This window comes from Stomoxys calcitrans, chromosome 3, assembly GCF_963082655.1.
Source record: "Stomoxys calcitrans chromosome 3, idStoCalc2.1, whole genome shotgun sequence".
Classification (NCBI taxonomy): Eukaryota; Metazoa; Arthropoda; class Insecta; order Diptera; family Muscidae; genus Stomoxys; species Stomoxys calcitrans.
Window position 1 is genome coordinate 117,853,674 of NC_081554.1, and position 27,207 is coordinate 117,880,880.

General features: G+C 37.4%; 1 protein-coding gene across 7 annotated transcripts in view; it reads left to right on the forward strand.

The window, feature by feature from the left end:
- LOC106085290 (leupaxin) overlaps positions 1-27,207 on the forward strand; it is a 198,971-nt gene that overhangs the window by 112,282 nt on the left and 59,482 nt on the right. For 5 of the 7 annotated variants that reach the window (XM_059364968.1, XM_013249482.2, XM_013249477.2 and 2 more), the window contains 5 exons: positions 7,462-7,646; positions 7,746-8,007; positions 15,673-15,817; positions 15,876-15,967; positions 16,032-16,162. In XM_059364968.1, coding sequence (XP_059220951.1) covers positions 7,462-7,646; positions 7,746-8,007; positions 15,673-15,817; positions 15,876-15,967; positions 16,032-16,162 — 815 coding nt within the window. Of the gene's footprint in view, positions 1-1,864; positions 2,078-7,298; positions 7,345-7,461; positions 7,647-7,745; positions 8,008-15,672; positions 15,818-15,875; positions 15,968-16,031; positions 16,163-27,207 lie in introns of those variants that run through there. The other 2 variants (XM_013249478.2, XM_013249479.2) reach the window with 2 other exon arrangements.

Below are 27,207 nucleotides of genomic sequence, written 5' to 3' on the forward strand. Positions count from 1 at the left end.
AAAAAGTGGCTATAAATAAAAGTTTGATCCTCATTTACTTAAAAATGTTGGTTAAAGGTATTTTTTAATGTATACAAAATTATTTCTCATGAAATATGTATCGTTTAAATCATCAAATCTAGGCTTATGTCAAGAAAAAGTTGCATGCATTTTGTCCAACCGGCACGACGGTTTTACTGTTTCGACAGTTTCAACCATGTTTTATTAAAATTTTGTTCTGTCAGATGTTTTTTGTTTGTTTTCCATCGATTTTCGCGTTTCGCCACCGCAATAAAGACAACAACGACAACATGATCTAGAATTTCTTAGTTATGGCATTATTAGGTCAAACGACTCTATAAGATTATCATCAACCCACATCATAAATGCCATAGAAAAAACATTCTCGACAAGAATGATATAAGACAAGCCATTTGGCCACATTTTGACGCTGTTAGAATAGCGGAGTTTCTCCACCATGTATGTGGGTGGTTGGTGTGTCCATTAGGCAAATGAAATTAAAAATATTTTCAATCATTCATTTATTCCAACTCTTGGCGAAGTAGAGTTCGTTGAGGTCACATTTACTACGACCAAGCTAAGATGTGTGATACCCCTTTGGCCAACACCAAAATTCATTCAGATTGTAGAAGCTTATGAATTTTTATACCCTACACCACCACTGTGGTACAGGGTATTATAGATTTGTGCGTTTGTTTGCAACGCTAAGAAGAAGAGCTAGACCGGATTTAGCCATGTCCGTCTGTGAGTCCATGTATTCTTGTAATCAAAGTGTAGGTCGTATTTGTTGTCCAATCATCACGAAATTTTACACATATCACTTTTTTGGCCCAAGGACGAACGTTATTGATTTTGGTTGGAAAAATCGGTTCAGAATTAGATGTAGCTCCCATATATATGTGTCGCCCGATTTGCACTTAAATAACTATAGTAGCTTCAATTTTCAACCGATCTGCACAAAATTGGGCATGGATTGTTTTGTTACTGATTTTAACATATCTGCAAAATTTTCATCCAAATCGGTTCAGATTTTGATATAGCTCCCATATATATGCATCGCCCGATTTGCACTTAAATGGCCGTAGTAGCTAAAATTTTCAACCGATCAGCACAAAATTTTGCACGGATAGTTTTGCTACTGATCTCAACATATCTGCTAGATTTCATCAAAATCAAATCTATCGCCCGATTTACACTTATAAGGCTGTAATAAACACAATTTGTAACCGATCTGCATAAAATTTGGCACGGATTGTTTGTTACTGGTCTTAACATATGTGCGAGATTTCATCAAAATCGGTTTAGATTTTGATGTAGCACCCATACATATTTATCGCCAGATTTGCAATTATATGGCCGTAGTAACAACAATTTTCAAACGATCTGTTTAATAGTCGGTTCAGACTTAGATATAGCTCTCATATACATATATATTTATATATTGCCCGAATTTATGATTGTAGGGTAGGTGTAGGGTATTATATAGTCGGCTCCGCCCGGCTTTTGCCTTTCCTTAATGGATCTTTATTTAAGTTTCTTTGCTGTAGTGGGACCATTTCACATGAGCCGGGAGTGTTTAGCGCTATTAAAAAGAAAAAAAAAACATTAAATTTCATTTTCGTTTCGACAAACACACAAAAAAAAGACGTTACGTATGAATTTTCCAAAATTGGTATGTTTCGCCTGCTCGCCCGTTTGCCATCTCTGTTTGTGCGCTTAGTCGAAACTCTTGCGGAGTGAAAAATGCCATTTATGTCTGGATTATTGAAGCGTTAACACAATGTTTTTGTTATTATTTTTTTTGTTCTGAAATGTGCGCGATATACGATTTTTTGGGATGTGTTTGATGGTGTCGGCATTGAAGGCGATTTGAATATTACTCGTATAGACTAAAGTGCGCGCAAGTGTGAGAATCCCAAATAGGAATTGCCAACAAAAAAAAACACATCTTATATCTATTGCAAAAACAACGATAAGTTTTCGAGAGGACCGATAATGTCTACAAAACTATTGTCATCATCATTTCATAGCACACCGACCGATAGTTTTAAGGTGGGCGAATTCGAAAGACGTCTTGGTAAGTAACAATCTTTGAGGGTTTGCACTCGTTGCTTTTATCTCATTTGTGCTGTCATTGTGCGACTTTTTCGGTGAACTGCGGCATTTCTAAAATTTCTCCCAATTGTGACTTACTTCTTTCATTTTTGAATCATCGTTTTATAACCACCAACGAAGAAGAATGGAGTTGAATGGTTGTAGTAAAATTCTAATACGCTACAGTCTTTAACATGTAAAAGCGTGCTAAGTTCGGCCGGGCCGAATTTTATATACCCTCCATTATGGATCACATTTGTCAAGTTCTTTGCCCGGTATCTTTTTATAGGCAAACAAAGTATAATGGATAAGAATTGTTATGCTAATGGAGGTTATGAACCGATTTGGGCCACACTTAGCTTGGATGTTGAAGACCATAGTAGGTGTCATTTCAACCAATTAGGATAAGAATTGCCCCTATATGGACTCAAGAAGTTAAATTGGGATTCGGTTTAGATGGAATCCTACCGGATGCACTGCGGATATCGCTGACTGTATACGTCAGCTCTCTCTGTTGTGCTTCCTTGTCACTCTGGCGTAAGAGGGCGGCGCCTTACCTTTTTCAGCAACCATCTTTCCCTTCCGACACTGTCTAGAGTCCCCATTGCGCGAGGGTTGGCTTGGTCTTCACAGAGTACTTGAAAGTGGGGAGCTCTTTTTCTTTTTCAGCGTTTTAGTTATGCTCTTCGGGAGATCTGATTCTCTTTCCAGCTTCCGTAGAAGTGCTTGAAATGTTCCTTCCAGCAACCTGCACTTTCGGCCGTTTACACTGCCGGTGCGTCTTCTTGTGAGCTTAACAAAGCCCTCGCTCACTACTGTCGTCATCCCATTGTCCTCATCTCTCGATTCGGCTGCGAAGACTGTTTCATTGACGCTGTTGTTGTCTGAAACTGAATCGGTTCATCCGTCTCTTCCTCATATGAAAGCAGTGCGCTTGAAGCAGTACTCTCGACTGCAGGTGCCAATGCACCTCCACCTATAGGAGGAGTTACGGTCAGATGCCAGCTGTTGGGTCTTTGGAGTCCATATTGGGCCTACTCCTGAAAGGCTTTAAAAATTTTACGTATGTAGTAGCAATTCCGAGATACAGATATTTTGCTTTGAGTATTACATGCTTCCACCTACTCACTAATAAGTGATATGTGCAAAATTAAAAGCAGGCCTTTCGAATGAAACGTCGTGTCTTGGTATTCAACCTTTTCTTATAGCGCAGTAAGAAAAAGTTAAAATCCAACAGCCAACAACTTTTCAAAAAACATCTAACATCAACAACACACACAAAGCCAAAGACTTGTTATCCAGTTAATCTTCGTTTGCCATAGAATAACCTTTAATTATGAGCATAGCTACATATTTTTCGACGTGCTGGTCGTGCATTCATCGTTTTATTTGTATACCCTCCACCATAGGATGGGGTATACTATTGTAATTTCGTCATTCTGTTTGTAACTACTCGAAATATTCGTCTGAAACCGATCTTGGGTCTTGACTTCTTGAGCCTCTAGAGGGGGCAATTCTTATCCGATTGGAATGAAATTTTGCACGACGTGTTTTGTTATGTGCCAAATATGGTTCAAATCGGTCCATAACCTGATATAGCTCTCACATAAACCGATCTCGAGTCTTGACTTCTTGAGCCTCTAGAGGGCGCAATTCTTATCCGATTTGAATGAAAATTTGCACGAAGTATTTTGTTATGATATCCGATAACTGTGCCAAGTATGGTTTAAATCGATTTATTACCTGATATAGCTGTCATATAAACCGATCTGGGATCTTGACTTCTTGAGTCTCTAGAGGTCGCAATTATTATCCGATTTGCCTGAAATCCGACAGATCCTCTCATGACCATCAACATATGTGTTTATTATGGTCTGAAACGGTCTATAGCCCGATACAGCTCCCATATAAATCGATCTCTCTATTTTACTTCTTGAGCCCCCAAAGGGCGCAATTCTTATTCGAATTGGCTGAAATTTTACACAGGTCTTCAACATATAATTGAATTGCGGTCCGTACCGGTCCATATCTTGATATCGCTCTAATATCAGAGCAAATCTTTTCTTATATCCTTTTTTGCCTAAGAAGAGATGCCGAGAAAAGAACTCGAAAAATACGATCCATGGTGGAGGGTATATAAGATTCGGGCCGGGCGAACTTAGCACGCTTTTACTTGTTCATTCTACCATTGCACTGCACTGCATACAAGTAAGTGAGTAAGTGGAAGCATGTAATCTTTTGGTAACATCGCAATCTGGTGAACCCTCTGGCAAAGGGCGAAATCTGATACATTTAACCTACAATTTCTGAGACTCTTTAAAGGGTTTTTGTTAGTTTGTTTTGAAATGGAAGTAAGAAATAAAAACACATTGATCTTAGCTGGTTAAACCAACAACAAAGTTAAATAATATCTTTTTGCATTTGAAAACGCCAAGGGCAAACATTTTTTTTCTGCAGTTGTTGTCCATAATTTGTTTTTATATTTGAAATCGGAAAATTTCCTTAGGCTTTGTTTTCATATATTAGAGATGTTATCCTCTGAGGAAGAAAATTTTGCAGTAAAAAATTTTTTTTTTCAGAAACAAATTTTACCCCAGCGGCGATTTTCCATAAAATATATAATCTTTAATATGCAAAAAAAAACAAAACTTTTCCTTTGGATGAATGCAAAATAAACATTCCTGCTTACAGGCCTGGTTATGCTCTCGTAAACTACCGTAAATGAAGGAAAACGTGTCAGCTGTTTTGTTTTGGTTTATGAATACATATACAAATGATTACCAAACGTCTGTCGACCGTAATCGGAAAGTAGAATTCAGGAAACGCAAAATTTTACGTTCTTTTGTTTTTGTGTCAGCTGACAATATTTGAAGTTTAAACAAATTTCCAAGCCAAAAATTTAATTTGGAAAAACTCTCTTCTCATATATATTGCTAATAGTTTAGGTTGAATGGGCAGCCCACCATGAAAAGGTGAGTTCACTTGGTGGTCAGTCTGACCTGTGGTGATAAAAAATGAAAAGTATGTGATAAAAAGAAATTACAAGAAGAGAGTAGGGGTAAGCGCCAATACGGCGCCCTCGTATGGGCTTATCCATGTTAGCACTATGTCTGTAATGTCAAATTCTATGTCTACGATACATTTATTCTACATTTACGGTACATTTACGAGAACATAACCAGGCTTTAAAACTTACTCAAATTGCTATTTCATGGCTGTTTTACTTCAACCGATTTTAATGCCTCGTAGAAAGATTTTTGTATTAGATGATCAATATGTTAAGTTAATTTTTTGGCTTTACAAATTTTTGTGAGTTTGGGTGTTTTGACATAATAACTGTTGGGTTTTCTGACACCGTTGTCTTTGGATATTATGGCATAAGGGAATGTTAAAATATCATAATATCCAAATCTGAAATTTGGGTTTTGCGACATTCATTTGGGCTTTGGGTCATCGTTTGGGCGATATGACATTTGTCGTTTTGGGCAAAATAACGCTACGCCATAGTTTTCATCTTTTTAATTTTAAGCCACTGGCGCAACACTGTGCGGCCTGACGTGGAGAGTCTCCTCTTTGTAGAGAAGTGGTACATGGCGAATACCTCACATCAGTTCGAAATTATTAGTTATTTTATTTATTTTCGGTGTGATAAATCCAAATTAAATTTGTTTGAATTGAATAGTAGAAAATACATACTCCATCTTTCAAACAAAAAACTTGACTTTCAGCGTACATACTTTAATGGGCGCATTTTCCTAAACATATTTAGGGCCTAAAGAAACCTCTCGCACAAAAAGCGACTCAGAAAATGAAAATTGGCATATTAAGGATTATATATCTCTTATTGCTGACTAAGATAGATGGCATTCACAGATGGAATGTTTCCTCAAACTAAATCAGACAAAGGCTTCCAAATTCAACTAAGGTAGCAGTCACAGACTTGTAGCGAGTGATTTTTTTGTCTTTCGAGAGGTTATTGTACTGTTATTGCACTGTGCTGTATGCACTTCAAGCGCTCAGTTTGTCAGCTCTATCCTAACGATTTGATAGACTAATCGTACTCACACACATACCTACATGGAAAATAAATTCTTACTCACTGAAATACAGATAAAAAAAAAAAACGTTCAAATAGAGCAATCAGTTTTCCCCGAATTTTTTTATACACACCACCATAGGATGGGGGCATACTAATCTAATCATTCCGTTTGTAACACCTCGAAATATACGTTTAAGACCCCATAAAGTATATATATTCTTGATCGTTACAGATACTTAATATTGATGTAGGTCGCTGGGGATTTCAAATGGGCCGTATCGGTTCAGATTTAGATATAGATCCCACATAAACCAATCTCCCGATTTGACTTCTTGAGCCCCCGGAAGCCACAATTTTCGTCCAATTTGTCATGTAGTGTTCTGTTATGACTTCCAACAGCTGTGCCATGTACGGTCCAAATCGATCTATATCCTGATATAGCTTCCATATAAACAGATCTCCCGATTTGACTTCTTGAGCCCTTACAAGCCGCCATTTTTTCCGATTTGGCTGAAACATTGCATGTTGTGTTCCGTTATGACTTTCAACAACGCTCTAAATCGGTTTATAACCCGATATGTATAGCTCCCATATAAATGATCTCCCGATTTGGCTGAAATTTTGCATGTGGTATTTCGCACAACAACTGTCTATAACCTAGCTCCCATGTAAATCGGTTTACTTATCATCCTTGTTCGGGTTTTAGAAGTGTTCGAAGCGTAGAACAAAATTATGACCTTCAACTAAATTTATTTTTATAAATTTTTAGCAGAATCCATGGTGGTGGGTTCCCAAGATTCGGCCCGGCTGAACTTTGCATGCTTTTACTTGTTTCTCTTTATATAATCGAGGAGTTCGTTCTTTTTCCTCAAAACTACAAATGCTGTGGTATTTCTACCTGTATTTTCTGCGATAAGAGTTGCGTTGAGTTAAATAAAAACTAAATTTGGAGGTGGAGGGCGGCAGTAACAAGAGCCAAAGATAAGAACGTTCGTTGAGTAAGAACTTTCGTAAATGGGTGCTCGCTCTCTTTCTGTCGCTCATATGGTTCAGATTAGTAAGTTGTTTTGTTGGCCATTATGTACTGAAATGACTTTTGATAGGAGTTCAAGTTTTCAATATCAAGTACATGCAACTGCCAGACCTGTCACAGCTGGTCTCTCCTTTGGTACAATAAGACATGAATAAACCAGGCGATTATGACAATCTTGGTATTTAAACATAAAACAGAAAGAAGCCTATTAATAGGCCTCAATTGCTTTTAATAGAGCAGTCAACAAGTTTGAAATGTGTGATTAATCAAGTGCCCACTCATCTCTTTGTTACAGATGCGCTACTTGCCGATTTGCAGAATAGTGTTCCCGGTCATCAACCGCAGCATTATGGAGCTACAACTCAAACAGTCGTAACGTCTGTGCAGCAGCAACAACGACAAGTACCGCAACCACAGCACAATTATATAGAATCTTCATCGGGCTATGGCAGTCTTCGGGGTAAAGCTCCACCAACACAGGTAAGTGTGTGTGTGTGTGCATAAGTGAAGCATTCATAAAGAATTTAATCTCTATTTTTTTTTATTTTGTTTTGAATTTGCCACCATCGGCATAAGCAGCCTGTCTATCAAGAGCATTATTCGGAGACACGTACATCAGTATCACCATCTGGCGGTTACAATGGACCGGCTAATTCCTCCACCATATCATCTAGTCAACAATATCAAAATCAAGGAGCCATACCACGTCAACCTTATAATGGCATGAATGGCGGAGGGCCTTCGCAGCAACAAAATACCGCAAGCAATTTATCAGAATTGGATTCGTTGTTGCAAGACTTGAGCAGCGCCCGTTACAATGGCAATAGTTACGATAGAAAAGGTATGTTTATATCAGCGATGCCTAGCCATTTGCGATGGTGTTGATGGGAAGTCATACGTACTCTTACTTCTTTGTTTCAGTCGTTGTTGAGACAACAGCGAAAGAACATTAGCGATGATAATTTTTAAACTTTGGTACTTTTTTTGATACCCTAAAAGTAGCAAGGTACCCCGCGAGCCATTTGGTACCTTTTGCGAGAGCTAAATTTTTTCATTTTATATGTCTATAAATGCTTATTTCACAAAGCCTATAGGTTAGGTTAGGTTTAAGTGGCAGTCTGCCATCAGACTCACTTAGACGTTTTCGTCCATTGTGATACCACAGGAACAGAAGAAGGAAGATGCCTTCTAGTTCCTACCATTGAATCATCCAGATCGCTTTAAAAAGCCCAATAACTTGCGAATGTTCACATCCGCTAAATCAAACAGATTCTCAAATAAATGAGAACCTAAAGTAGAACTATTTCTAACCTTTCAAAAGGTCCTCTCAGCTTCTGCAAAAGTCGTTGCTGGCAATCTTTAGTCTGTCATCATGTTTTTATTAAACTGTGACCTGTCATGACGGATACAATGAATGAGACGTCATTTCTAGCCAATAACAGCAAAGCAGTAGACCTCTTCAAGTCTAGATTAGGCCACATAGTTTTGGAATGCTCACAGCTTCCTCTTTGTGACCATCGATCATTTGTTGTCCTTCGGGCCTGGTCCTGAAAACTTAGCTTGCATGTCGCTAGAGGCACACCCACAGATTCCAGTATGCCTCGAATGTGTAGGATAGTTCCTAGTTTCGCAAGCTCATCCGCATTACAATTTCCTGGGATATCTCTGTGGCCTGGCTCCCAGAACAGGTGGATATTGAACTGTTTAGCCATCTCGATGAGAGATCTGCGACAGTCGATGGCGGTTTTTGTGTTCAGATTTAATGGCTGCCTGGCTGTCTGAGAAGATATTTATGCCGATCGTCGTTATGACATTATATTTGAGCCACCACTTTATTAATTGCAAGGATCTGCTCTTGATACACATTGCAGTGGCCGGGTAAGCTTTTCGAGATAACAAGTTCTAGATCTTAATAGTTCACCCCAAAGTCCACCTGGGTGCTACAGTAATTTTTTGATAAAGCCTATAAAGAAAGGCAATCTCATTGCAGCCGGTTGTACGTACCGGATTAACCCGATAGAGTCCTTCATCGGCAAGGGCAGCCGCCTCAAGGTAGAACACACTACCAAAACAACGACACAAGAAAGGAAATATTTAAATTTCCATAATCGGAATAAGCTGCTCATTTCATTTCATTCTTTTATTCATTGCTAAAATAAACCGAATGCACCTATTACAAAAATAATATATATATATATATATATATATATATATATATATATATATATATATATATATATATATATATATATATATATATATATATATATATATATATATATATATATATATATATATATATATATATATATATATATATATATATATATATATATATATATATATAAAGAGCTATAGGAAAGTTTTTCAAAAAAAAAAAAACACATAAACTTCAGAAAAATGCATGACATCTTTATTTGAACCCATAGTACGGCCCATATAACTTAATTTTATATCATGCAAATGTTGACCGTGACTGTGCCCAAATGGTCCATCTCTTCTCTGTATACACATGAGCTTTAACATTGCCCCACAAAAAATAGTAAACGTGAAGCAAGTTGTTCACAGATCTCGCCTCCCAATAAGTCCATTGTTACGCGCGCTGTGTGGCATGCGGCACCGACTTGTAGAAACCACATGTCATGCAAGTCAAGCCCTTCCATTTTGAGTAAAAAAAAAATTGGATGTCAGCTCACGATAGCGCTCACCATTCACAGTTACGTTTTAATTCGCATCTTTGAAGAAGTACGATCCAATGATGCCACCAGCCCATAAAGCGCATCGAACTGTGACTTTCTGGATGCATTCGTAGCTCTTGCAATGCTTCTGGCTGATCTTCACTCGAAAATCGACAATTCTGCTTATTTCCGGACCCATTGAGCCAAAAATGAGCGTCGTCGCCCCATGAACTTTCCTTACAGACCACGCATTTGGGTAATAAAATTCAATGATTTGCAAGCGTTGTTCATTTGTAAGACGTTTCATGGTTAAATTATAGACCAAACTGAAGATGTTTGGCAGTGAAATAAATCTCGAAACGTTAGTGAGCTTTTTAAATCAGTTTTAACAAAAAGATAATAGCTAAAAAATAGGTGAGAGAAAACCCTCAAATCCACCGGTAAAAAATTCCAGCATCGGGCAACACGCACAACAAATTATCTCTCATACAAAGAACACGATTATCCTGGGTATCATAATCTGGGTATTTCGAACCGAATGAGAGAACTAAATGAGTAGCGTAAAGATAATGCCACTCCACTTTTAATAATATTGTAATTCAATAGTACATTAGAACGATTGATGAAGTTCTCAAGTTCTATCTAATTGAAGGAACAAGTAAAGCATGAGTCAATCGTCTTCTAATCCAAAGTGGCAAATAGATATTGGTAGAATATGTTCTACGCAAGATGTAATACAACCCACTACGAATAAAATCAACATGATCTCCAAAATGCAGGTTCCTATCAAATAACACTCCAAGGCACTTAAGCTCATTGACAAAATAAACACTATTACCCCCCAACATACAGGGGAAATCAAAAGTCTGGTTACCCAAAAAGACTTCCGGGGTTGACCTTTAACGCATTCGTACTTGTCCTTTGAATAACCTGGCCTAAACAACGATATGCAAATCATAAGGAAAATCACGATGACCACTGAAAAGGAGCATTACATCATCCGCATACAAGTAAATAGAACAAATAGACAAATCGTAGCTGTCCGGTAGATCATTTACATAAAAAAGGAAAAGCATAGGGCCCAAGACTGAAAATTCGGGAACACCGAAGATAAGAGGCAAATAGATGATACATTGCCATTCAATTCAACAAACTGAGACCTAGTATATAAATTGGAGAGAAATTGAACTTAACACAAAGCTTCTCTATTAAAATTCTTAAACATATGAATTTAAACGCTTTGGTCAAGTCACGAGAAACCAACACACTATTTCTGTTCAAATTACTTTTCGCTCTAACAGAATCAATTAGCTTAAGAAGTAAATTCGTAGTGCTATGATATTTACGAAATCCATGCTTATTGTAGAAAATGCTATCAGCGAATTGGCCATCATAATGCGCTCACAAACCTTGGATAAAATGGATAGCATTGAATTGGGCCTTAAGTAGATCTTCCGGACCATTGACAGAAACTGCTTTAGGAGTAGGAACTACTCGAGGCGTTTTCCAAGCAGTTAGAAAAACAGACGATGTTAAAATGGCATTTACTAAATCCAAAATGACATCAGACACATAAGGACTTTGATTTTATTTTAGAAAGGGCATTGGCAATGTCAACAATGCCGACACAAGAAAATTCACCTTCACTAAAGGAAATAGAGTCAAGGTCAAAAATGTCGTTTGCATCGGAAAATACGCCATGAACAAAAAAACGAAAAAGCGTGCTAATTTCGGCCGGGCCGATTCTTATATACCCTCCACCATGGATCGCTTTTGTCGAGTTCTTTTTCCGGCATCTCTTCTTAGGCAAAAAAAGATAAAAGAAGAGATTTGCTCTGCTATTAGAGCGTTATCAAGATATGGTCTGGCTCGGACTACAATTAAATTATATGTTGGAGACCTGTGTAAAATTTCAGCCAATTCGAATAAGAAATGCGCCCTTTGGGGGCTCAAGAAGTAAAATAGAGGGACCGATTTAGACCATAATAAACACGTATGTTGATGGTCAAGAGAGGATCCGTCGTGCAAAATTTCGGACAAATCGGATAATAATTGCGACCTCTAGAGGCTCAAGAAATCAAGGTCACAGATAGGTTTATATGGCAGCTATATCATGTTATAGACTATTTTGAATCATATTTGGCACAGTTGTACGAAATCATGCAAAATTTCAGCCAAATCGGAAATTTCAGTTGTTGGAAATCATAACGAAACACGTCGTGCAAATCGGATAAGAATTGCGCCCTCTAGTGGCTCAAGAAGTCAAGATCCAAGATCAGTTTATATGACAGCTATATCAAACCATGAACCGATATGGCCCATTTACAATCCCAACCGACCTACACTAATAAGAGGTATTTGTGCAAAATTTCAAGCGGCTAGCTTTACTTCTTCGAAAGTTAGCGTGCTTTCGACAGACAGACGGACGGATTGACATGGCTATGTCGACTTAAAATATCACGACTATCAAGAATTGTTTTAGAGAGGGTCTTGTTTCGATATTTGCAAAATGTTCTCAATTTTTCAGCAGATCTGTTCGCTTGGTATTCCGAGTAAGCCAGGTCTCTTAAAGATTTGTTAAAAACAACCTTTCTGGAGTTCATTCGCAATAATTTATTTCTTGTTCTTTAAATATTACGATATATATAAAGCAATGCAATCATTGGATTCAAATAACCCACTACCGGTTGTCAAAATCATAATCTACTAAGCATGGGTCCAAGATAAAAACCGAGCTTCGGGCTAACAAAAGAGTTTGATATAGGTCCATGCTGTACGGATAGACAAAAATTCTGAAATGTGGCACAATTGATAGTTGTTGTAGCCACATTTTCATGTGCAGGTGGCGATCCTCGTCAAGTTTCCTACAGGTAAGCAAGTTTGTTCCAGTCCAAAGGACCGATCGCCGCGGGAACAGGGTGGCCATTGGTTATTTAAAGGCGCCAATAACTCACCTTATCATATCGAGCATCATAGACACTCAAAATTTGGGCCAGAGCCGGTGCCGCCTGGCCTCTCACTGAGACTCTTCGCTCGAGCTACTCCGTATGAAGCATTCCACTATCCACGCCCGGTAGTTCGCAGTTAAACTTCTCGTGACAGAAATGAACACCACACAGATCGATGATCCAGCCTGTATGGTGCTCACAGCTATACCGTGCCGTGATAGTTCCGACGTAAAGCGTTTAGAGGTACTATTGATACCACTTGGTAGTTTTCTTACAGGTTAAGTTAGAGCTCTAGGTTTTGCCTAAAATTACAGTTTGTTATTATAAAATTGTCAATTGAATAATTTAAGAGATTGACACTATTTGATACACTACCAAACTTGACCAAAGCCTACCAAATGTTCTACAAGACACTATTATTCTATTCCATTTGCAACACATCAAATTATACATCTTTAAACATGCAAAGTATAAATACTAGTCGTCGCTTGATGAAATCACTCTATTGCCCCAAAAGTTCAAAGATGGCCTATAGCTTGATATTGCACCATTTATATCGATCTCCGGATAAGAAATCTTGAGTTCATAAGAGTCGTATATACTTTTTTCCCGATTTCAATGAACAATTGTGCTGAGTTTGGATAAACCGATCTCCCTATTTATGGGTTTGTTCCCAGAAATACGGGTTTACTACCAATTTGTATACACCCCTCAATATCTAAGTATGTACCAGATCTAAGCATATTTGTATGCATGATCCTATGATCCTATTTTCCAATTGATGGCATTAAACAGGCGAATTTGTAACGCACAAAAGCCGCATTTCTTTCCCAGATTTTCGAAATTTGGAAGAGACACTTAACACTTGTTCCAATTACTGTCAATATCAGAATTTACGCTATTTTTTTCTTAAATTTAAAGCAGTGTATCAGTATTTAGCCCCTAAACGAATACACACACACATAAAAATGGTTTTGAAAAACAAAAACTTTTGTCGAAAAAACAACGAAGAAATTTGTTAATTTTCCAGCAACAATTTATTTTGAATTTCAACGACCCAAAGTACAAATTTGTTGTTGAAAGGCACTCTTTGCAAGCCTACATACAACAACAATATGTCTATAAACAAGAAAAAAATCATTTAACCAGCCACTACATGTGCTTTACTGCACAGCTTGGATGTGGTGGTGTTTTTATTTTCTTTGTTCGGCTCGCGCTGCTTGTCTCGATCATTTACTGCTTTGCTCACAGGTTTTTTTCTGTCACTCTCTCTCTCTCTCTCTCTCTGTACTATTAACCAAAAATCCAATTTTATTAATTTTTCCGCCGCGTGATTTGAATTTATCATTTCATGTTCAGTAGTCTTGCATGCATCCTCTAGCCTACCGACATCACTTTATTCATGTTGAAATAACTAATAAATTATTCGATTTTAAAAAAATGTAAAAACCACTTTTAAATATTTTTTTGATTAATAGCATGGGTAGAGATGGGTTTCTACCGGGTAAATACCCAACGCTTTTTTAGTTATTTATAATTTTGCAGATATCATGGGTATAAAAAATTTTTCCAAACAATTTTTGGTGATTTCGTATTCTATGTATATAAACCTGACCTTCTGATCTCAGCTGTTTTGGATATAGCTGCTATATAGACCGATCTCCCGATATAGAGTATTGAGCCCATAAAAGGAGCATTTTTCATCCGATTTGAATGAAATTTGAAACAGTGCGATTTCATAGACCTCTACACTTGTTTGTTGAATATCGCCCAGATCGGATCATATTTGGATATAGTTTCCATATAGACCGATCTCCTGATATTGCGTAATAAGCCTATAAAGGAGTGGATAGGGGTCTACCAGAACACACTGTGCCAAATTTTAACGAATTCGGGTAATAAATGGATCTTTGATGACCTCAATACCCTATATCGGGAGATCGGGTGGTCGGTCTAAGGTCAGTTATATCCAAGTATAGTCCGATCTGAACCGCAGTTCACAGAAGTGAAAAGTGGTCGCCCAGAACTCACTGTGGTAAATTTCATCGAAATCGGATGAAAAATTACCAAGTTATTGCCTCAAGACTATAAGTCTGGAGATCGATCCGATTTTATGAGATAAGAAGATCAGGTTTACATACAAAGAAAAGGAAATCATCAACAATTTTTTGAAAAATGTTTTTATACCCAATATATTTGCAAAATTATAAATACTCAGCTTTTGGGTATAAATGGGTTAATACCCGGGAATTTACCGATTAAATATCTTTTGGGTATTTACTCATCGCCCAACTCTAAGCATGGAAGCTACATGGTAGTACGCGTATTTTAACTACTAACTCAACAAAAGAATTTGTTGAAAATCCCCAAATTTCAATTATGTTGTCGGTCCAGTTTCTACAAACCTACTTCAACATATAGTCTTCAAGTTTCACATACAAATTGCAGTAGTTGGTTTTTTCTCAGAGTCTTTTTTTCTGTGCAGAATCGACAAGAAGAGAAATAATTTTGAGTTATGTGCGGCAATTTTTTCTGTAATTAACTTGGTATTTATATGTTGGAAAAACCTACCAATCTACCAAGAGAATAAAAACCTACCAATTTTGGTAGGAACCTACCAGAAACGACAACACTGCACATGACATATAAGCCTAACAAATAAAAAGTTGAGAATGCGAATGCATTAACTCTTAAGTTGGGTTATTTTCCCTTTTTGTGGAACACTTTGGAAACCTACGACAACATACTGTATTAAAAACAGTCAAACGTGTTGCAAACGCTGTTGCCTGAGCATTGGGTTGCGCTATTTTTAATGGTTTCTAAGTCTTACAAATGTTTTTTTTTAAATTTTTTATGAACTAATTTGACCTTATTTTTTAGATACCTCGGGACCACCCGGTTTCCATAGTTCACCATCATCGAAATACAATACCTATAATAGTTACGCATCAGTAGAGGAACGTCCAACTGTAGATAGTTTATTAAACGAAATGGACAATGCTTCACTGTATGCTGTCCCCAATGGGTAAGTTAGTCTCTTGAGTTGGGCATCAGAGTGTGTTGTGACATTTTGGTTCTTATAGAGTCCGCGGTAAATCGCCGACGCCAGGTCGACACGTCACAATTACAGTACGTGAGACAAAAACTGAGAACATTGGAGGACCCGAAGGCCCAGGTAACAAATATATAATATAAAATAATGTTTGTTTAGCGTGTATAATATTTTTTTTGTATTTCAGTGAGACAATTGGAGGAAAAGGTCGTCAGACAAAAGGACTCTTTTACACCAAATAACTCATCTCATCAGGCATATGCTTCATCGGCTACAAAGGAATTAGATGATTTGATGGCTTCCCTTTCCGATTTTAAGGTAAGTCCAGCAACAACAACAAAAATTAACCTAAAGGCCGTACATATTGGCTAAGTTATAGTGAAAGTCTGTCAAAGAAACTAACTTAAAATCCATCAAATCCCACACTGCTTATCTGAACTCTATATTAACTCCGCCAAAGGGCCTAATACAGGTTTATTGACTGCGGCCTTTGTTGTAGCAGTGTGTTGTACACTGAGGCGGCAGCCCTTGCCGATGAGGGACTCCATCGGGGACGTACAACCAGCTACCTTTGTGTAGACATTGGGCAAATATTGCTCAACAAAAATATAAACATTTTTTTCTGATTATAAATTGCGAAAAATTCGTTAAACCTTTAGAGTAGTTTTGGGCACACTAACAAAAGGGTACAAGATTTCCAATTCTATGGGCTTTTAATTGTATACGAGTTTATCATCGAAGTTGGCTCTCAATTATGATTTTCACAATCGAATAATTGTAAATTTACTTTGTCGTTTTATTTGCAACACATCGAAATATTCATTTAAGACTTTATAATACGATTTAATATATTTCATCGCTGTAAAATTATAAGACTATCTAGTCATGTCCGATTGTCATTTCGTTTGCAATATATCGAAATATTCGACCCTGTGAGGTGTGTCATTTTAACTACCATAAAAGTCTAAGAAGTTCCAGCCTTGGCCGTTCCTCTGTCTATCCGTCATCGTATTTGAGCCAAAACTATTCTGATTTTTGGTAACTTCTTCAGATGCTATGGACGTCGAATGGTTTCCAAGAACGATATTTACTCGGTAGCTTTTTACCATCTCTGCCTGCTGTTAGTTGAGATGGTGAAGACCACATCGGACATATTTGGGATGTTACGAAAATTACGCGTTATATGCTGTATAGTCGTCGTACATATGTATAGGGTATTCCAATAAGGACTTGACAGCGTTTTTTTAAATAAAAACTTTATTATCGGCTTGAAGTACAATCAAAACATTTATGAATGGAACTCGACTTCGTTCAAATGGCCATCACCCAATTTTCGATGACTCGGCCATACATTTCAGCCGAACGGTCGGCTTGTTGCATAACGCCAATGACGACGACGTAGAAAATAGGCGGCCAATCGACCGATCCATTTCTTGAAACAACACTTACTCTTCACTAAACCGATTGTAACCATTGTTGTCGTTTTTGGTAGGTTCCGACCAAAATTGGTATGTTTTTATTCTCTTGGTAGGTTGGTAGGCTGGCCTCAATTTTTGGTAGGTTTTTCGATTAACAGCGGTATGCACCTCAAACGAAATTCTCGTTACCATAAGAAATGCATTGACATATTGTAAGTGAAATTGTCGGTTTACAGGGTGATTCAAACCAGGTGATTAAAACCATTGGATATTTTTTTTGGGCTTCATTGCAAGAATGGTTCATTGGTAATGGTTTTGTTTATACAAAATAAGCTTAATTTTTATATATGCGGAATAAAATCATTGATGTCGAGGGGCCTTATACTGTTACAGGGGTCTCATTTTTTTAACATTCAGAGAACAAATGCCTAAGTTCTGGTATTGACTGAAACTGGTACGTGTGTACAGGGATCTGTTCCATCTTTCGTAAATGCTGGATAACAAATGTGGCTTTTATTCGTACACCAAAAATTGGGCTGTATGTTTGCTACATACAAATTTACTCAGATATATTGAACGGTTATGCGAAAATGTAAATGCCTAGTGATGGGCTCAAGACCTTAAATCGGGAGATTGCTTTATCCAAATTCGACACGGTCATTAATTGAAACGGGGAAAAAATACGACGTTATGAACTCAAGTGTTATTTTCGAGAGGTGCTGTATCAAGATATTGGCCGTTTTTGAACTATTTAAAAGTTTTACCCATGAATATTACACTAAAGAACAGAGGCAAACTTCTCACATATCAAGTGGAGTCCGATTCAAGTTTAAGCTCAATGTTAAGGTTCATTCATTTTCACCAGACCAATAACGCATATTTTGTCCCATTCGTCCTCAAAGGTAACTATTTGGGGAAAAGTTTTTTCGAATACTCATCAGAACTAAAATAGGAATTCAGATCGTTTGCTCTCTTTGGACTGCTAGAATTGAAAACATCACAAAAAGAGTGAATGCGCGTCTGGTTTTCTCTAGTAGAGCAAGAAGTAAAATATGATGAGTTCCGTTGGGTCGACCCTTTTATTAACCAACACTATGAATTGTGCCTACAATGTACACAAGTTTAAATGAGATAAATTTGGAAGACGTAGCTCAAGAAGTAAAAATAAGTGAACGACTTACTATATGGGGGCTGTTTCTAAATTATCAACTTTCAGAGAAAACGAATAAAAATTGAGGCTTAGTCTCTAAAAGACTTAAATCGTGGGATCGATTTTTATGAAGATAATCGCCCTTATTCCGACGCTGCATAACTTGCCACACACTGGCCAATTGGTTTGTTCGTGGTGAACAAGGTTTCTTTGTTTAGCAGTTTGTTGTACCCTGAGGAATTGACTTCACTGGGTACCGGATTGACTCCTTCGGGTTAATTCGGTACGTACAACCGGCTGCCATGGGTTTCTTTGTCAGCACCCCAAGTGCTAAATTGCTGTGGCATGTGGCGAGAATGTGTAAGAGCTGTCAAATGTGACACCAAGTATTTAGGGACACTTAATGGTGGGAACCGACTATCACATTCCGCTCATTAAATACCTCATGCAGATGTCAACGGTGGGTGAGGGCCTGATGCCATGAACATACAATCGTCCGCATATGATACTATCTCTATGCTGTCTGGAGGGGTCGAATAGAGGATAGGTAGAGGTTAAACAGTGCCAGAGATATAACCCCGCGTTGGGAAACTCCCCCTTTCACTAACTGGCGACCACACAGATAATTAGCGACCCAGAGTTTCAGGCCTGGCTGAAGGAACTTGTTGTCGATATCCTCAAATAGATTGGCATGGCTGACCGTGTCGAATGTCTTCGATAGGACCGTCCTATTACATGGCCTAGGCTGATTGAAGCCACGGCAAAAATGTGTGCGGTGATGGAATGAAAATCAGTGGTTTTAATATGCAGTGTTCCAAATTCATGCTGATGCTCGCCGAATGAAAATTATCCAACCAGGTTCAGGAGGAGTAGTCCCTCAAGCGTCTTGGCTACTAGTGAGAGAAAGGAAATCCGTCTGTACCCTTATTCGGGTTCTTCCAGGCATCTGTAGCGGGATCCCTCCGCCTATCTTTCAGATATCGGGTACTAAAGGATGATATTTTAAGACCTATAGGAAAATTTTCCAAAAAACAAAAAATAAAACAATATAAAATTAAAAAAAGGATGAAATCTTTATTTCAATCGATATTACGGTCCATATAATTTAATATTTGAAGATTATTTCAAGCAAATGTTGACCGTGAATGCGCCTCAAATGGTCCATTCGCTTAGTCCAATTATGGCATACTCTTTCCAACATTTCGGCCGGTATCTCAATGTTGTCTTACAATGCATCAATTAAAGACGTCTTGCCTGTATAGACATGAGCTTTGACATAGCCCCACAAAAAAAAGCCTAAGCCCCAAGGTTATCGCGCGATCTAAGCGGCCAATTGACCGGTCCCGAAAGTGAAATAAAATCGCCTCTCAATAAGTCCATTATTACGCGTGATGTGTGGCATGTGGCACCGTCTTGTTGAAACTACATGTCATGCAAGTCATGCTCTTGCATCTTGGGCAAAAAAAAAAGTTGGATATCATCTCACGGTAACGCTCACCATTTACAGTTACGTTACGATTCGCATCATGTTTGAAGAAGTACGGTTCAATGATGCCACCAGCCCATAAATAGCACCAAACTGTGACTTTTTCTGGATGCATTGTATTGCTTCTGGCTGATCTTCACTCCAAAATCGAAAATTTTGCTTATTTACGTACTCATGGAGCCAAAAATGAGCTTCGTCGCTCAATGGAAGAAGCGCGCGATGAACTTTCTTAACAGAGCACGCATTTCGATAATAAAATTCAATAATTTGCAAGCGTTGTTCGTTTGTAAGGCGATTTATGGTTAAATTATAGACCAAACTGAAGATGTTTGACAGTGGAGCCCAGGTTAGGTTAGGTTAAGTTGAAAAGAGGGTACAGATATTAATCCGCCCCATGCCATAATGGACATACACCTAAGCCAGTAATCGGCTTGTTGTGCGCTACATATATAAAAAATAAAACCTCGAAAAAGAAAATCTAAGTTAGGAATTCTGTGCTACCTACAAAATCGTTAATTGTTCTCCATGCCACTCCCCTAAGTACCGGTATCTGTTAGACGCGAAAGCCGGGCAATGACAAAGGAAATGCTCCAACGTCTCATCATCTTCCCCGCATGCCCTACATATGCTATAACTTGCCGCACCGATTTTACATAAGCGAGCTCATAGTCCTATGTGTCCCGTCATGGTACCAATAGCTATACTGACCTCCTTCCTACTTCCTATCAGTAATAGCCTCCTCTTCTCACGATCTGGATCCCCCCCATGGGAGTGCATGCGCACTCCCTTAACTCGGACTGCGTCGACCCGAAACGCTTCGGGTTAACCAAGTTTATTGACGGCAGTCCTTTGGCCTTCACCGGGCACCCAAACGTTGCGAATTGTGCCACTATCAGAGAAGGTGTTAATCTCCTTCTTACACTGCAAGACTGTTCGTGATCTTACCGTCCTAGTTGTGATTGCCCTTATGGCAATTTTACTGTTCGTAAAGATGATCACACTCGACGTCCTCGCGTTAGCACCGCACCACATCCTGCCGTCGCCTCGATTATACTGCTTTAGTATGAGCTGCTCCCATCCTCAATCCATTCTCCCATCTGTATGTCAGTAGGTTGGATATCTAGAACAGTCTCCAGTGCCCTAGCGGGCGTGGTCCTCGGCCTATACAAAGACAACATGTTTTCTGAACCTGTTGTATGGTCTCTATGTTGCACTTATTTTCCATGACAAGGTTACCACATTTGATTTTTTTTTTTGGGTTTTTTTGGCCAAAATGTTGCATTTATGTACATATAAAAATTAATATGGCACCAATCAATTTATCAGCTGCTTACGTGCATGTGAAACACACAAATGTGAGTGGCGGACCGTACTCAAATTCATATATGTTGTTATAATTTCAACCAAAACCCACCCCTTCGAAATTAACTAATAATGAAACACAAAACTATTTTTAAAGAAAAGAATGCAGCTTTTATTTGTGAAAAATAATAAGGTTTTGTAGTATTTTTGCCCCGATATCTATGAGCAACCATGCCAAGTTTGGATAAAGCTATATCCTGACGTAAATGTTTGGACGCTGGATGCGCTTTTACTGCCAATTTATGTTCATGGACCCTTCAACATTTTTGTATGCGGCTGCCACATAGGACAATTTTTTGATTAAAGGCTCAAAGTCGCATTTCCCACCCAGAATTTACGAAATTTTAAAGAGATCCCTTAACAATCGTAACAGTAACAGTCATTATCAGAACGCCCTTTTTGGCGAAATTTAAAACAGTGGGACCCCTTGTTACATTATTTGGTCTCTCAACATCCATAGTTTTGTTCTGCACTCTTAACGAATACGCAGAAACGACAAGAAGTGAATTAATTATGAGGTATCCCCTGCGATTTTTTCAGTAATTAAGCTGGTATTTATATGTTGGGAAAACGAACCAAAAATTAAGGTCAGCCTACTCATTTTGGTAGGAACCTATCAAAAATAGCAGCATTGATTCTGATCAATGTTGCTGTTGTGCCACCTTGACCATTGACTTGACCATTTTTTCGATAGTGCCACTTGTATGTCACTTTTTTATTGCCGAACTATTTGCTTTACCTTTTAGGTTTTCGGGCCATTTTTGAACTCTCGTGTGCCACCTTGCAAAAATTCTCTTTTTATAGCGTGTTAGCCGTTAAATAAACTTCTCTCCAAAGAGACGTCATCACAGACACTTAAATACGCTGTTTCATAATGGAATGTACATAAAAAACTATGCATTTGCAAGACTTAGCACAAATTTTTTTTGTAATTTTGGATATAGCTCCCACAAAGACTTACTATTTGGCCAATGGGGGCACAAGTCTAATCCAATTTAGCTAAAATGTTGCGCTATACATTCATATACTCTTGCCTAGTATGATTAATATGGAGTCCATGTCAAGTATGGTCTCAAAATGTCTATAAGCAAGTAAAACTCTCATACAAATCAATGAGTGCAGTCCGATTCAAGTTTAAGCTCAATGATAAGGGGCCTCCTTTTTATAGCCGGGTCCGAACGGCGTGCCGCAGTGCGACACCTTTTTGGAGAGAAGTTTTACATGGCCTAGTACCTCATAAATGTTGCCAGCATTAGGAGGGAAAACCACCGCTGAAAATTTTTGTTCTGATGGTCTTGCCAGGTTTCGAACGCAGGTGTTCAGCGTCATAGGCGGACATGCTAACCTCTGCGCTACGGTGGCCTCCAAAGGAAGCACTTGTGCACTATTTCCAACTCCTGGGACAACTCCTTTCGACAGACAGACGGACGGTCATTGGTAAATCGACTCAGAAGGTCAAGACAATCAAGGATATGTATTTTTGGGTCTCGGATCAATATTTCGCTGTGTTACAAATGGAATGACGAAATTAGTATACCAACATCCTATTTCGGAGACTATTAAAATATTCATAAGTTTCAAAATTGTCATACCAGATGGGTTAAACTTCTTATTTCATTTCCGAACGGAAGACACCTAAACGGTGAGAGGGTCTTTTTGTGCTTATTTCGACTTGTCACCTGTTAAACACTAATTAAAATATCTTGACGGCGTACTTTAAAAGAAATAACACAAATAAACAAAAAGCATAGCCACCACAAGTGTAGGCTAAATATCTCACAATTAAGGCGAGCATTCTGTTGTGTCAGTACCAAAAATGAAAAAAAAATACCCAATTTGATGTCGACATTTTTAATGGATCGTTCGACTTGTTACACGAGTAATTTCTTCGCTTCTTTGAACGAAATAATAAAAGCCCGCCTATTAATAAAGATGACAACAGTGTCCCCGTCATGTTTCACATTCCATGGTGTACTTTTGTCCTTATAAAGACCTACAAATTTATTTTACATTCCTTATGCAATTGCATTTATCAAATGTAGGTGTGTTTGTATTATTTGACAGGGAAGTGGTTTTTGTTCGGTTTTCTGTGTGGAGAAAAAAAGCTAATAAAAACTAATATAATTAATAAAATAATTATTGCAATGCAAATGCAAATTCGCCCACGGCATTCCATTCCATTCCATTCCATTACGGCACAGGGGCAAACTTCTCACATATCAATGATTGCTGTCCGATCTAGTTTAAGCTCAAAGATAAGGGGTATCCTACATACCAAACTTCGGTCTTCTACATACCAAACTTCGGTCAAACCAACAAAAATTAAAGCTTCTAGAAACCGAACAAGGATGATCAAGAGACTGATTTGGGCCGTATTTGGCAGAGTTGTCATAATAAAACATTACATGCTTAATTTCAGCCAAATCGTATAAAAATTGAGGCTTGTAAGGGCTCAAGAAATCAAATCGGGAGATCGGTTTCTATGGTTATTGACCGATATTAGGTTATTGACCGATTTGGACCATACTAGGCAGAGTTGTTGACATACAAAATTTCAGCCAAATCGGACAAAAATTGCGGCTTGTAAGGGCTCAAGAAGTCCACACGGGAGATCGGTTTATATGGGACTATATCAGGTTATTGACCGATTTGGACCATACTAGGCAGAGTTGTTGGAAGTCAAAACAGAACACCACATGCAAAATTTCAGCCAAATCGGACAACAATTGCTGCTCGTAAGGGCCCAAAGAATCAAAATCAAATCGGGAGATCGGTTTATATGGAGGCTATATCTAAATCTGAACCGATATGGCCCATTTGCCATCCCCAACTGCCTACAAAGTTTCAAGCGGCTAGCTTTACGCATTCGACCACTATCGTGATTTCGACAGACGGACGGACATGGCTAGATCGAGTCAGAGCGTCGAGACGATCAAGAATATATAAACTTTATGGAGTCTTAGACGAGAACTTCGAGGTGTTACAAACGGAATGACTAGATTAGTATACCCCGATGGTGGTGGGTATACAAAATTACCATAAGCTTTTTTCAATGCGAAGAACAAAATTGTTCCCAAATGCGGTAAATTTTACGCAAGGTCTTATGTATTGATAATTGGCTGGGTAATAAGCCGAAATACGCCACTGATGTAGGGCTTGGTAGCCCAGAAACTGCAGTCTGGCGAACCTTTTTCAAAACATTTTGATTTAAAACCAAATGGTGATTCTATTAATAAGTACAATAAATAAAATCACCTACAGGTGGGCAACCATTGATTTGTGAGTTATCCCTGTGGTAACAGGCAATCAAAAACAAATGATCTTAAACGCACATAGTCGAAGAGCTATGACAAAGTAGATCAACAAAACAACTTCCGAAAGATGCACAGATAACACGTGTATACTAGGATTTTCTCGCTTAGTTTGTATGGAGAAAAATGCTATCCCCAATTAACTAAGCAGCTAATCTAGTAACCGCTTACTATCGCCGTTTATTAAAACATATGGTGTCATCCTTCAATTTGAATGACAAAACTAAAAGAGAAAGAACGCAACATATCTATTCAATGATTAAACGTTCTGTAATGGCAGAATTGTACAGGATGTTAATAAAATCACATTTATGAACTCCGAGCAATATTTATTTAAGATTAAAACTACTTTTTTGGTTTGTTTTGTTGGTATTTGATTGTTTAATATGTGTGTCAGTGTTGCCAACATTAAAGTGCAAAGCATTTAGCGGAAAAGAGTTTTATTTATCCATATGCTAGCGAATGATGTAAGTCCCTTACAGCCTCCAAACCTAATCCAATTGAATAAGTCCCCTATGGGCGAAGAGCGTTTCACAGGGGTTGGTGTGTTGTAATCTCTCGTTTTCCATTGCAAAAGCCTTCGATCATTAAGCTCATTAGACATTATTGATTTTAGTCATAACAGATAAAAAACGAAAAAAAAAACATCTGTAAAAGGCGTTATCTCCGGCAGAGTGGTATCTTTTTTTACCATGTATCGCTCTTGTTAAGTTCTTCGGAGGATTTTGTCTTAATGGCAGAAATTATCGGATCTTAAATGGTTATCATAACGGCAATCTTTATGCGTAATCTTCATGATATTCGGATAAGAACTATGCCCTTAGGGGTACAGGAGCAATTTACATGTACTCAAGAGAACAAGTGGAGGGAAAGCTGTTAAATAAGGTTTTAAAAGTATCAAAAAATCTCAACAAAATAGCAATTATTAAACATATAAGATTAGACAGTTTGTTGTACTTTTATTTGCATATGTTTTTCAGACTTTGACCGATATCTTCAGAATTTTATGTTTATGAAACGTATCTATTAGCAATAGAAACTGTTTTATTTGCCTGGACCTTTTACTCCGATGTTAAGATATATATGCAAACTTTTCTTTCTTAAAATTTCGTAATATTAAATCTATAGAGTGGCACATGAAAAAGTTCGACTTAGCATTTGTGAATGTTCCCGAATATTTTGACAATTTCAGATATGACACCATATTTTTCTTCAGGGGTTAGGTATCACCCATTTTTTGTCTTTCGTTTAGTTATAGCACGTTCTGTGTTTTCAAAGAAGACCGACTTTGAACTACTAATTTCTTTTATTTCTTGTGTTTATTGGTACACCATTTGTTATTTAGCAAAAAAGCCATAAAAAATGTTTAAAGTTTTATGTTTTTGAGAGTGGTGATACCGATATTATTTTTATTTGTCTTTTGTAATAACAACTCTTCGCTCAATATTAGCCGATAGCCACGCACAAGTAAACAGAAAAAAATATCACGACAATCAAAAAAAAAAATTTAATTGAAAATTAAAATATTAATTGATTCGATCATTTCTTAATTGAATCCGGATTTTTTCAATTACGATCGTGATTGACATTTTTGTCAATTTCAATTCAAAAATTAATTGATTCAATAATTTTTTTAATTGAATCGGAAATTTTTCCAATACAATCCTGATTAAAATTTTAGAAATTTTTTTAATTGAATCCCAAAAAATTGTATATATAAAATTTGATGGAAAATTTAATCTTTTTCAATTAAACAATAACGACCAAGACCACAAATTTTTTTCCTTTTTTGTCATTCAATTCTTTCGCAAATCATTGAAAACAGCTGATTTTATAGAAGGAAAAGAGCTGTTTTCATTGAATTGGCGAACGAATCAAGTGACAAAAAGAAAGAGAATCTTGTCAGTCTAGGCGGTAAGTTCTTTCGCTCTTTTTTAATGTAATTGGAAACTTTTTGGACCTGGCAGCACTGTTATGAAAAGGTCTAGCTGCTCTTAATTTTTGATAAATACTCTTTATATATTGATGTTAAAACTCTGCCACAAACAGTCTTTCGATTACCTTTTTAAAGTTCTAAACGCAATTCGAATCTTATTAATGATCAAAGTATGCATATAATTGGCATAACGGCTTCTTTAGCATCGATCTAATTATAACATATTCCAGATAAATGTTTTTCTGTTGGATTTACTTCCCCAATGCATGAATTCATAAAGTTACTGCCTCGCTACTCTTTCTTTTATAATTCGGAAAACAATATTTTCCGTTTCAATATTTCCCCGAAGGTGTTTTGTTTCTAAGGAGTGATCATGGACCCAAACATGTGTTCCAGTTGTTTTAGATATGTGGACCATGTTGCATCAAAATATTTGAATATTTTCAATTAAATTTTTAATTGATCCAACTGAAAAATTAATTGGATATTTAAAAAATTTCAATCAACTTTTTAATTGCATAAATTAAAAAATTTATTGAAAATTTCAAAAATTTTCAATCATTTTTTTTTTAATTAATATGCAATTTTTATAATTGAAAATTTTTTCAATGGCCTTTTTCAAAAAACTGTGATTGATACTATCATTTTCGTGATTCAAGCAGTTTCAATTAAAAAATTATTTGGATCAATTAATTTGTTG